Source organism: Engraulis encrasicolus, chromosome 7 (genome assembly GCF_034702125.1).
Source record: "Engraulis encrasicolus isolate BLACKSEA-1 chromosome 7, IST_EnEncr_1.0, whole genome shotgun sequence".
In the NCBI taxonomy this organism is placed as follows: Eukaryota; Metazoa; Chordata; class Actinopteri; order Clupeiformes; family Engraulidae; genus Engraulis; species Engraulis encrasicolus.
In genome coordinates this window covers 52,117,698-52,130,416 of record NC_085863.1, presented here as the reverse complement: position 1 = coordinate 52,130,416, position 12,719 = coordinate 52,117,698, and the positions used below count along the sequence as shown (strand labels likewise).

The 12,719-nt window shown below is 43.2% G+C and overlaps 1 protein-coding gene across 1 annotated transcript; it reads left to right on the top strand.

Annotated features, from left to right (window-relative positions):
- The first annotated feature begins 343 nt into the window (after nt 1–343).
- camlg (calcium modulating ligand) lies at nt 344–7,241 on the top strand. Its single transcript, XM_063203905.1, has 4 exons — nt 344–643; nt 1,863–2,323; nt 3,071–3,136; nt 5,512–7,241. Exons 1-4 carry the CDS (start codon nt 478–480, stop codon nt 5,716–5,718), a joined length of 900 nt encoding a protein of 299 aa, XP_063059975.1. The 5' UTR covers nt 344–477; the 3' UTR covers nt 5,719–7,241.
- The last annotated feature ends 5,478 nt before the right edge of the window (nt 7,242–12,719 follow it).

Genomic DNA, 12,719 nt, shown 5'->3' with positions numbered 1-12,719 from the left:
CCAAGTCATTCATTGTGGATGGTAAAGGGGCACAATCAAAGAATCAAGTCAGTTATTGAAAGCTTGCATTTGAAACTGACTGAAACTGAAAGTGAGCTTTAAGATGCTGGATAACTCTTGGATGGTATTATTATTCATATTTATAAACCATATTTATATATCCAGAAGATAATGGGGTTCTTTTACATCTCTGTGAAAAAGCAGGTCACAGACATAAAGAAAGGCTCATAATACTACTAATACAGTAAGATGTATGATCAGATCCACATAGTTTGCATAGAGAAGAGGGTGGGTAATATTTTCGTGACGTCATCATCAAGCGCCCATTTCATGCAGAGCTTGAGCTTGGTGTAGCCTCTGTGTACCATTGCTCGCCCTTACATTGATTGAAAATATTTTATCTTGTTCAAACAACCGAGCCACTGTTTTACCACTGAAACTGTAATAATTACATGAAATAATACCGAACGTGTTAGAATGGACTCCACTGAGGATAACACAGCTGGCAATTCGGAGGAGAAAAGTAACGTGCCCCTGTCTGCTGCACAAAGGAGAGCTGAAATTCGGAGACGAAAATTGTTGAAGAATTCCGAAGACAGACTAAATAGAATAGTGGGATACACCAAAAATGAAGACAAAAGTCGTAAGTGAAAACTCATATTAGCCAATGCTTTGTGTGTCTCTTCGTGGGTTCTTTTAAGCAATAAGCGACCCAGACAATTTGTGCGTATGCTAGTACTGCGTGTTGTCAGGAGCCGTGTAATTCAATGAGTAGTCGATGGCCAAGATTAGCTGACAGCCCTGCGGACCTCCAACAGTGTTTTGGACCAAGTCAATCAACATCCCTTACCTTCGAAACACGAGAACTCTGTATGTGTAATAGATTTGAAGATATTCAATTCCGTCGATTGCAGCGAACCTGTCCGTCTGGTCCTAGATAAATCATGTCGAAATAGCCAAGGGGACAGCTCTAGGCACTGCCCATTGCTTGCGCCTTGAATATTTTTGCCTTCGTAACAATCTTCAATATAGGCCAAAAATGCAGGGGAATATTCTGGTTTGAAATAGTGCGGCCCTCTGAGGACTTTTATGGCGCTCAGATGAATTTGAAGTGGCTCTTCGAATGAAAAAGGTTCCTGATCACTGCCTTAGTGCTTGCAGACTCTGTTATTAACTTATCGTTACCAAAATGGTAATGACCAAGTCTTAATCGGTTACTTAAGACTCTCTGCATTGTAGAGTAGTAGAGTAGAGTACTTTTATTGATCCCGAAGGAAATTAAGGTGTCTGTCAGCTTACATAAATACACAAATCCAAACGTACACAAAGAACTTACACACATAAATGCACATTACAGTAAAAGTATATCGCCTCACACACTCTCTCTCCCTCCCTCCCTCCCTCCTTCCCTCTCCCCCTCTCTCACACACACACACATATCCTCTCTCTCTCTCTCTCTCTCCCCCCCCCCCCACACACACACACACACACACACACACACACACACACACACACACACACACACACACACACACACACACACACACACACAATGACTTTGCGTTGACAGAATGAAGGGGTAAAAATAGTGTAGATACTACTATGTCCGAGAGTTGGTTTTGTCGTCATTAATTTGTTTACATTGGTCATCTGCCTCTGTGTGGCCGCCTGCGGTGTGTCTGGGTCTCCTGCAGGGGGAGCAAAACTCGCACCGTGTCATAAATACTTCTTGTAGCCTGATAAACCAGCCTAAATGTGTGGCGCTCGTTTACTAGGCTATACTTCGTGGGTAAACTCACACACAACAAAACAAGGGGGCAGGTTGCCATTTTTGAACGCACTTTTTTCTTGTGTGTTTATAGAATCTCCCAAGCGTGTGGTGGAGCCCCGGTTTCACCTGGACTTGGACAGAAACGATGCCTGGACCCCCCCTCTTGGAACCGCCGCAAGACTGTCTCCCTACCTGTCCGACCCCAGCAGCACCCCGGAGCGCAGGGGCTCCCCACTACCGGACCTCAACGATGACCTGAGAAGCACGGTGCTCCTGGACGACGACGACATGGCCGAGTTGGTGAGACAGAGGCCGCGGGGGGAGCTGTCTTCGGACGACCGCGCCCGCTCTCGCTCCCCGCACAAGAAGGGGCTGCAGAAGTACCTGTCTCGCTTCGACGACGCCATGAAACTCCGCGGTCAGCTGGCCAACGAGAAGGCCGCCCAGGAGAGCAGTGCGGAGCCAGAGGAGCTGGACTCCTTCCGGCTGTTCCGGCTCATCGGCAGCATCATCTTGGCCGTGTTCGTCAGAGTCTTTGTTTGCAAGTACTTGGTAAGTTGTTGACTTGTGTTTGTGTGTGTGTGTGTGTGTGTGCGTGTGCGCGTGTGTGCGCGCGCACACGCGCCCTTTGCACAGCATACTCTGATGCATGTGTGTGGCATCAGTGCTTAACACAAAATAACACCTGTATGCATAGCAAAATCAAGACAAAAATCCCTTCTGAACACTAACATGTATATCCTGCAGGCAAATACCTATTTGATGATGGAGAATGAAAGACAAACTTGGGAATCACACGCAATGCACATTACGCATAATTCAATTGCATTTATGTCTCACCTGTGCAAGGGGGCAGCCCAAATGGCACCCAAGGGAGCAGTGCAGCAGGTACTTACCTTAGGGTACAATGCTCAGCTGGTACAATGCTCAGGGTACCTCTGTCATGGAATAGGATGGGGAGAGCACGGTTGCCGTGCAAACAAAAGACACTTTTGAATAAATATAAATATATTTTGTCATTTCCATTTTGTCATTCCTCGTATAAATGGCCTCTAAATCAGGTGCGCAGAGCCCAATTATTGGTCACAGACTGAACATTTGTGACATACATGATATCAGATACAATCTAAGAGATCAGACAACACAAGGGACTAGACTAAGCGAAACACCATAAAATGGTACAGTTGACTACTGAGGAGACCGGATAAACACCAGGGCACACTGAGTAGACTGAGTAGAATAGTCATGCTTGTGTCTTCTGATGCTGTTTCTATTCACCCTTTTTACCTCTTGTTTCAGTCCATCTTTGCACCATTCCTTACTCTGGAGCTGGCCTACATGGGATTGCATAAGTATTTTCCAAAGGTGAGAATCTGGCAATCACAACACATTGACAACATAATGTTAGTGACACCACGGTAGAATACAACTTGGTTACATGTAACTTGAGTGATCATGTCGAACGGGTAGTATGAGTTGGAATATGAGCATTAAGATGATTATTTTTTTATTCATTACTATAATTTGTTTTGTTCATCATTTACTGGTTTGCATATGTATGTATAATGGAAAGGGTTAACGATGACTCGTTACAAAACGAGCAGATTGCACGTCATGGCCAAAATTAGCAGACATTTCAAACCTCAGCAAATTTCATCCCTCCCACCTATAATTGGTGTTATCAATTCAGCAATTCCAGACACACAAAATTAGTACGACCGCATCGTAAGACCAGGCTATAAATAGATGTGACTTCACTCGACCTCAGTGTAATCCAAACATACACCCAAACATTTCCTTTGTGTCAACTGAAGCGAAGTGTTTGGGTTCTTCTCTAATATGCTAACTCCCGTCCTCCCTTGCTCACTTTCCTCCCTTGTGGCCTCTTGATGACATCACTGGAGACAGAAGTGTATCTCTTAATATCTCGCAACTAATGTCGCTTTCTCATTTACAATCCGGGATGGTGAATGAAGAATAGTCCCCTAAAAGTTGTTGTGGCTAGGCTGACAGCGGTGAAACTTAGTTGTTTTCTCCACGGAGGCGGGGCGTCAGCGAAACACGAGGCCACAAGCACAGGCCAAGGACGGGAGTCCGCATATGGGCCCCCCGTCCATTGCCCAGGTGGAGAGGCCATCAAGAACCAGGATGCTTCCAGAATGTCACTTGTATCCGTAGCCTTTTACTGCAGACATCCCTGTCGACGGGCCTATTCACTCTTTGCTGAAAACACTCAACTACATCATTACATAGCGTTGCATTTGGCAGACACGTTTTAACCAAAGCAACTTACAATCAAGGACATAATCATAGTCAACATCACTAGCAGATACAAAGTGCACAGGAAATGTACAGAAAAACAGTAGCAGATGCGCATCAGCAAAAAAGAGTAGGGTCATCATAACTACATTGCTTTGACAATTTATTCTTACTGGACTATCTCAACCACTGAAAAAGCTACTGTGAACTGCCGTATTTTTATTTTTTATTACTTTTATTTTTTAACTGAGGGACTTCTACAATGCACAATCATTAGAACTATTTTGGCTCTTTTATGTGTACTGAACACTTTTATCTTGACTTTTTGTGTATATGTATGCAACATGATGCCCTACAAGAACCTTGTGTGTGTGTGTGTGTGTGTGTGTGTGTGTGTGTGTGTGTGTGTGTGTGTGTGTGTGTGTGTGTGTGTGTGTGTGTGTGTGGGGAGGGGGGGTTAGAGAGAGAGAGAGAGAGGATATGTGTGTGTGTGTGAGAGAGGGGGAGAGGGAAGGAGGGAGGGAGGGAGGGAGGGAGAGAGAGTGTGTGAGGCGATATACTTTTACTGTAATGTGCATTTATGTGTGTAAGTTCTTTGTGTACGTTTGGATTTGTGTATTTATGTAAGCTGACAGACACCTTAATTTCCTTCGGGATCAATAAAAGTACTCTACTCTACTACTCTACAATGCAGAGAGTCTTAAGTAACCGATTAAGACTTGGTCATTACCATTTTGGTAACGATAAGTTAATAACAGAGTCTGCAAGCACTAAGGCAGTGATCAGGAACCTTTTTCATTCGAAGAGCCACTTCAAATTCATCTGAGCACCGTAGAAGTCCTCAGAGGGCCGCACTATTTCAAACCAGAATATTCCCCTGCATTTTTGGCCTATATTGAAGGCAGAAACCTTAAAACAGACCCCACCTTCTCTAGGTCCCCTGAATATAACTTAAAGGGGTATGCCACTATTTTGGGGCTTAATACAGTTAAAATCATTGGCCAGGGTTTATAAAGGTGGTAAAGTGTCTTATTTTTCATGTAAGCCGTTGTCTTGCTTTAAGACAAGTTAAAAGAGGGAGCTTGTCGCTAAGCTAGTGAAAGTCAATGGATCGATCAATTGACTTTCACTAGCTTAGCGACATATTCCCTCTTTTAACTTGTCTTAAAGCAAGACAATGCTTAACATGAAAAATAAGACACTTTACCACCTTTATAAACCCCAGCCAACGATTTTAACTGTATTAAGCCCCAAAATAGTGGCATACCGCTTTAATTGTAGTGAAAATGTCATTTATAAGATTCATGTACAAAATACTGTATTTCATATTTCATGTGAAGCTGCATAACATTAAAAATATTTCGGGGGTTGGATAAAACGGCCTCAAGGGCCCTAAATGGCCCTCGAGACATAGGTTCCCCAGCCCTGCACTAAGGGGTTAATGATGTGCTGGTGTCCTGCCCCCCTTACTTGCCCACCAGGTGGAGAAGAAGGCCAAGACCACGGTGCTGACGGCCGCCCTGCTGCTCTCGGGCATCCCGGCGGAGGTCATCAACCGCTCCATGGACACCTACCGCCGCATGGGGGACGTCTTCGCCGACCTCTGCGTCTACTTCTTCACCTTCATCATCAGCCACGAGCTACTGCTGCTCTTCGGCCAAGCGCTGCCGGAGGCCGAGGCCACTTAGGCCCGGAGTGCGTGCGTGCGTGCATGTGTGTGTGCGCGTGGTTGTTTCAGAGTATGAGACTACTATGTTTATGTGCAGGGCGCAACCCAAGTAATTGCCCTGTCCCACCATCCTGGGGTGAGGTGAGGAGTGATTTGGTATCGGGAGGGGGAATAGGATCGCTACTGTTTGAATGTTTGAATTGTACTGTTGTATGAATGTGTATGTGGCCTGTTCAGATGGGTTGGGCCGCTAGAAAAGATCAATGCTTTGGCCTCATTCCCCCCTTTAAGAACCCTTGCGGTTTTCAAACATCCAGGGCTCTCCTGGCGACTTGGCCCTAGAAATATTTCATGTTTATTCCCCCACCCCTCTTACATACAGCCTTGACTCTGTGTCTGTGTGATGTATATATGTGTGTGTGTGAGAGAGACTGTTTGTATGATCAAAAGTTGGTTGAGGTGAGTCTGGCCTGAAGGCGATGGTCCACTAGTATTGCAACTGCCCTTGTCTCTCTAGTCTAGTGTCACTGCTTTTGGTTGAGGCTGGCCTTATTAGCCATGGTCCACTACTACAGCTACTGCCCTGGCCTCCCTTTCCCAACGCCACCCTGGGCCTATACCACAAAGCTGGTTCAGGAGTAAACCAGGTTAAGTTAAGATGTAAATCATCTAATCTAAAATGAGTACTCCAGGCTCTTCTTCTTAGATGATTTACCTCTTAACTTAACCTGGTTTAATCCTGAACCAGCTTTGTAGTATAGGCCCCCTGTGTCTTCTGTTGTTACTGAGCATGGGCCCATGAACACAAAAATATCACCCTCCAAACTGACACTAACCTGTCACATTTCCGTTAAAAACATTTACAACACACACACTCTTTCTTTCGGTCTTTCTTTCTTTCTTTCTTTCTTTCGGTCTTTCTTTCTTTCTTTCTTTCTGTCTCCCTGTCAATCTCTCTATTGCTATCCCTATTTCACACAGGCATACACACGGTTACAGTTCATTGTCATGACATCTAAGGTATTTAAATGTAAATTATGCTTTCCCCCACCTCATGTGCACTCATGTATGAAGCTCTAGCCGGATTTTGCTTACCTGTATGCTATAACACTGTGTGGTACTCAAGTCCTTTATGAATGTGAAATGACCATCTCACGGGTGTTCGGTCCAGTGGATTGGATAGTTAGGGTTTTGCGGTCGGTCCTCTGTCCCTTTATAGAGCTTCAGTGTTCGTGGATGGCTATGTTTTAACCTTGGACTGAGCTTTGGTGCGGTAGGGAACAATTTTAGGCTGTTCCGGTGTCTTCTCTAATCCTTCCTCAGACATTCTCAACCAGTCGCATGCTCTTTCTGTCTCTGTCTCGCTCAGTGTCGAATTCATTCATGACCTACATTAAATTATTGGATTTTATGTCAAAGGATTTTGAACACATGCTGCATACTTGATTTTGTTTGTTTGTGTTAATTTTATGTATTGTGAAAAGTGATGATGAATTGTATTTATTGTTCCTATTTAACATTGACATTAAAATATGATTCGTATTTACTGCTGTGGGAACAACTAAGAATCTTAAAAGTAATAAAAAACAAAATCTGTCATAACATCAACACTGTATGTTCAGACGTATAAAAAAGAACAATGTGTCATAGTTTTTAAGACTGATCCTGTAGTAAAATGGCATCTGCATCATGAACTGGCAGGGGGATGTTTAGTGTTGCCAGCTCCCCCTAGTGTTTGGAAATGTCACTACATGATGATGCAAGGCATTCTGTTACCTGTTTGATAACCAGATTAAAGGCAACAGCTTATGAATAAGTGAGAAGCAGTTCTGTAGCAGAGAAAACTTTTTTCATTGTTGCTTGGCCCATTATGGTCTGCTATGGTTTTGGACCACAATCCCCACGTTCAATATGTACCATTATGATGTAAATGATCTACCTTTAAACTTTTGTGGAAACATGTTTGTTTGTTTCACAGAAAGTTGTATAACCTTCAGGCAAAATGTTGATGCTTATTATGAGACTGTCTTGTCCTCTATCTGCCTGTAACAGTGGCACTGTAAAGCCTCTTGCCTGTGATGGACAATCAGTACATGTTAACTGAAAGGGTTAATGCAGCTTAAATATCCAACAGGGCTGTTGGTCTAGAAAAGCAAAAATGTTCATAAAGTTGTCTCATGTCAGAATGCATAATGCATAATAAAACAGTAAACAATTATTTTGAGCCATTTTATTTCATTACGTCAAGAAAGGAGAGGCCATGAAAGTTTGTCCATGCTTGTATCCAGCATTCAAACATGTAGGCTTTACCCTTCTTTTCTTCCAACACCAATGACTGATGATCAAATGTGTGTCAGGGTTTTTACATTTCTGAACCTGTGACTGGCGTCTGTGAATCTTTACCCTTGAGAAGTGCGTCATGCCTGGCAATGAATGAATCCAACAGAAGTCACCTACGCTGGAAACCTAAGGCATCAGAGAAGCCTGGCCTGAGTCCTACGTAAGCTGAAAAGGTTTAGTTTGCTGATCGAGAAACTCCTCCACATTTAAGCCGACAGTCATTATGAGACCTTGAGTGTAGCCGTACTGCGAGGGTCCAGCTCAAACTCCCACCTCTCATCCTTATCTTCTGCTTGCGGCCTCTTGCCTCTACATCGCCCACGCCTCTGTGGAGATTTTCCCACTGCCAACCTAGGCAGAGCACCTAGCAGGCTTTCCCTCCCATTCAACATCCCGAATGCATTGAAGAAAACGTCTTTCCTGGCATCCAAAGGCCACAAGCAACAATAAAGGATGGGAGGTATTAGGTTAATGTGTACTGTCCAAGTGCAGTCGGTCTCTCAACCTTTTTTGTTTTGTTTTAATAAACGCCCCCTGGACCTCGTTGTAAGCCTTCCAATGCCCCCTTGACCTCATCATACGCCTGCCATCACCCCCCTTATTATTAAAAAAATAAAATAAACAAATGCACCCCAATGGTAACTAAGCATCACCCCTCTCCTCCTCAGGGGTCCATAGTGTCTCCAGGGGGCTGTACAGTCCCCGTCGAGAGACAGTATCTAGTGTCAAGGTCCCCTGCTTTGGCTACTCCCCCTGTGTATCATCAGACATGTCATATCCCCTTTACAGGAGCTTGGCATTGAGATGCAGCAGTGGATCATTTGATCTCCATATGCAAGAGAAGGGATTAACTGCAACTCACATGGAAGACTGGCTTAAAATAAAAGTCAATTGGCTTGAAATATTCCATACATACAGCACAAAAACAGGTTAAACAAACACAATAACCTAATAACAAAAGACTCTTGGATGTTCTCTCTCTCTCGACACCTCCTGACACAGTCCTTGGATTTGCAAATGCACATTTAACACTAAAGACATGGAGGCGCAGATGCCACATGCAACATTCTACCACACCAGATGGATTGTCTTCTTCCATCAATAATGTAGGCCTATAAACATGTTAGCTGTGTATTTAGTATGTGAGATAACATCACTCACCAGAGAAAATAACTGGAAATACTGTATACATTTTAAGATAGATAGATGGATAGATAGATAAGTTTATGGATAGAGTCAATAAACACACCAATTGTCACATAACCAATAGTTTGGCTTTATTTAAGGAAACAAACACATTTTGTCATTAAGACTTACATTTTGTTTGAGTCGGATGACCCAAAGAGTTTTTAATAAAGTTGTTTTTTTGGTTAACATTTTGTCATTTTTAAAACAACTTCAAAAGCAAATGTGTTTCATTCAACAAAGAATAAAACAAACTACTACTGCATGTTCACAACACAAGACTGAAGTGGTCAAAACTCACTCTGATAACCCTTTGAACGGTGCAAAAACCACGTTACAACACAGCTCAACTTAACTTTGAGGACACAAGAGATCTGCACTATTTCACAAATTGGACTTTTTTTTCAGAAGCGCAATTATCATTTAATTAATAGCAAACATCAAGAATATTGTTTTGTTCCGGTATGGTTATCCATTAGTATTAAATCTCATAGTTCCTGAGGATAGCTGGGGTGGGGCGAGGATATGTCCGCTGGTTTGTAACCTTTTTCCATTTTTCTATATTCTACACGCCAGAGTTCACAAACCCTGAAACCAAGTTTCTTCTCGACAGGTAAACAGGAAATAAACCAAATCCCAAAGCCCAGAAGCCTCCATTCTCTTAGATGGCAACCGGAAGGTTAACCCGAGCACTGCTGCCGCTGCTTCTTGCAAATAAAAAACGCTACTAACATTTTTTCACCAGCACAGAGTGGATTCTGTAACAATCTACTTCAGAGTGGCAGCCTTAAGGTTCCTCGTCTCTGACAAGACATGCACTCGCAACACCTAGAATCACAGAATCAGTAAGGCTGTGAGGTTGAGAGCCAGGATTGAGAGGAAACAAACAAAAAAACAAAAGCAAAAATAAAATAAAAATACACCCCATATTCACCACATGCTCTTACATAATCATATATTTATATGTCTATATTTATATTTATACCTCTTCATTTGAATAGAAAATTCACTTCAGTGTCTTCAGTGGTTGCATGCCCACAGCCATTTCTCCTGCTCAACCACCAGATTGAGTGCATTCTGACATTAAGAAGAGTTTCTTTTCTTTTTTTTCCTTTTCTCCTCCTCCTCCTCCTCTCTCACCTTGAAAATGCCTGCCCTATCGTCATGGAAACTCATTCTGCATCACCATAGTTATGAACATGCTGCAGCATCTGGTGTGTGTGTGTGTGTGTGTGTGTGTGTGTGTGTGTGTGTGTGTGTGTGTGTGTGTGTGTGTGTGTGTGTGTGTGTGTGTGTGTGTGTGTGTGTGTGTGTGTGTCTCTCAAATAGAGTATGTGTGCGTGTATGGGTGCACGCAAATGTGTGTGGGCGTATTCAAGACACAGAGCAAGAATAATACTGTATATAGCTTAGATACATCTACAGTAAAAAAGAAAGAAAAAAAGATCACTTTAGCCCAAGTGCTAAGGGGGTGAAACGGAACAAGTAAACATTTCCTAAAACACTGGGGTTGGCACCAGTCCCCATTGGGCTGGTCTGACTCTATAAGCTTGGGGGGATTCCGCAGGGGGAAGAGGGTACTGTATACCGGCTATATACTGTATCTGAAAGCAGCGCCACTTCAATTCTCCATATTTACAGAGATGTTTCAACGCATGCACACAGCCGAGCGGTGAGCACACCAGATAGATAGATAGAGAGAGAGAGAGATAGGGAGAGAGAGAAAGAGAGAGCAGAGTGTTCTAACTTGAGTGCCGTTGCGTTACAGAAGAGAAAAGACAAGAGGGATACAAAGTCCTTGTTTGTTAGGTGTCTGTGCCCAGTATAGGGAAAGCAATTCCCACGGGCTACTCTTAGTAACACACAGTGTCACTAATATTTATTCCATTCGTCTTCTCTTTGCTCTTTATTTTTTTTTCTTTACATAAAACTAGGATTTTTTTTATATGTGTGTGAATATATATATATATAACTATATATATTAGTGATACTGTACATTTCATAAATATTTTTTGTACAATCAAGAAATAGATACAATTTGTATCAACAAACAAAGGTCATTTCAAGACATTTAAGGCTTGGGAGCTTGCTGCAGAGTTTGGGAGGAAGTGTGACAGGTGGGAGGAGGGTAAACAACGTGACCATGTGTTTAGTTTCATCCATATTACTGGTGTCAAACAGTTGAACATGCGCATCAAGCAACAACAGTCAATAAGCAAAAATTATCACTAGAAAATAAAAACAAAAACAGAAAATAAAATGAGCATACATTAAAAATTCAGTCATCTTCAGTCACAACTGAGACATTTAAAAAAATAACAATAATAAACTAAAATCAATAAAGCACAAGCAGGTAGGTGTACCCAGTTCAATCAGCACAAGTCCTACTGCACATGGCCACAGAAATGTCCGTTTCTGTCCCATTAAAGAATCTCTGAAGCTTGGTCTTAAGTTGGACGTCAGATAAAAACCACAAGGTCAGATGCACTCGCATCGTAAACGTCCCGCAAAGTGAGACTTCACCTTCAGAGGAACGTTCAGAGGAATGCAAAGGCAGTTTGTACACAACAAAAGTGAAGATAAGGGTTGAGGGTCATTTTAGTTTGGCATGGGTTGAGATTTAGGTTGGAGAGGAGAGGAGGTAGGTAGGTAGGTAGGTGTTGGGGTTGGGGTGATGAGGAGGTGGGGGTGGATCACATACGGGATTGTTAGGAAAGGAGCAGCAAGCCATCGGTAAGCCAAATGTCCGAAACAACCCAACGACAGCCTCTCGTCCCGAGTGTGTTTGTGTGTGTATGTACGAGTGAGTGTGTGTAGTGTGAGTCTCACTGGGAGAAACAGGTAGGCAGTGTGTCACACCTTCTCATGAGGTGGCAGTGAGGGGGGCCAAGGCCACCACACAAACTCATGAAAAACAACAAAGACAAACAGGAAGAGAGAAAGAATGAAAAAAAAAAGATTGATAGAAAGAAGGAAAGAGGGAGAGACAGAGAGAGAAGAAAGAAAAGAAATCCACGAGACAAGCGAAGATCCTCTGGACTGAGAGAACATTCAACAGAAGTTAAGACTGGATGGAGTCTTTTTTAGCAGGGCGAGAGGGGGCAGGAAGACAACCCTCAGCATCAATAAGAATAGAGTTGCTTTTACACTGCAAAGCTCTTTGCTGACCGGCCTCTTTGCTCTACCGACGCCTCCCCTCTCCACCCCACCCCACTCCCTTCCCCGTTTGACTTAAAAAAGAAAGATGACTCTACTCGCTGACACATCATCACACAGCACCCCGCATCCTGAAGCACTCTTTTTAAAAGACTTTCACTGCACTGCACGCTGGCTGGACAAACCGCTGTGGCTAGCCAGGGGCTGACCACTTGTCCAGACTCAAGCTCAAACTTGTCAAACTCAAATTTGTCACGCCACTGCCATTAAAAGCTCAAGGCCAACCAGAATGATAATGCCATCATCAGCGACCTTCTGCAATCATACCCAATGCAGATC

Bases quoted from the DNA above. Each gene is read 5' to 3' on its own strand.
- camlg (XM_063203905.1), top strand. From the start codon at position 478: ATGGACTCCACTGAGGATAACACAGCTGGCAATTCGGAGGAGAAAAGT. The intron at 644-1,862 runs GTAAGTGAAAAC...GTGTGTTTATAG, and splicing joins CAAAAATGAAGACAAAAGTC to AATCTCCCAAGCGTGTGGTG. The intron at 2,324-3,070 runs GTAAGTTGTTGA...CTCTTGTTTCAG, and splicing joins TCTTTGTTTGCAAGTACTTG to TCCATCTTTGCACCATTCCT.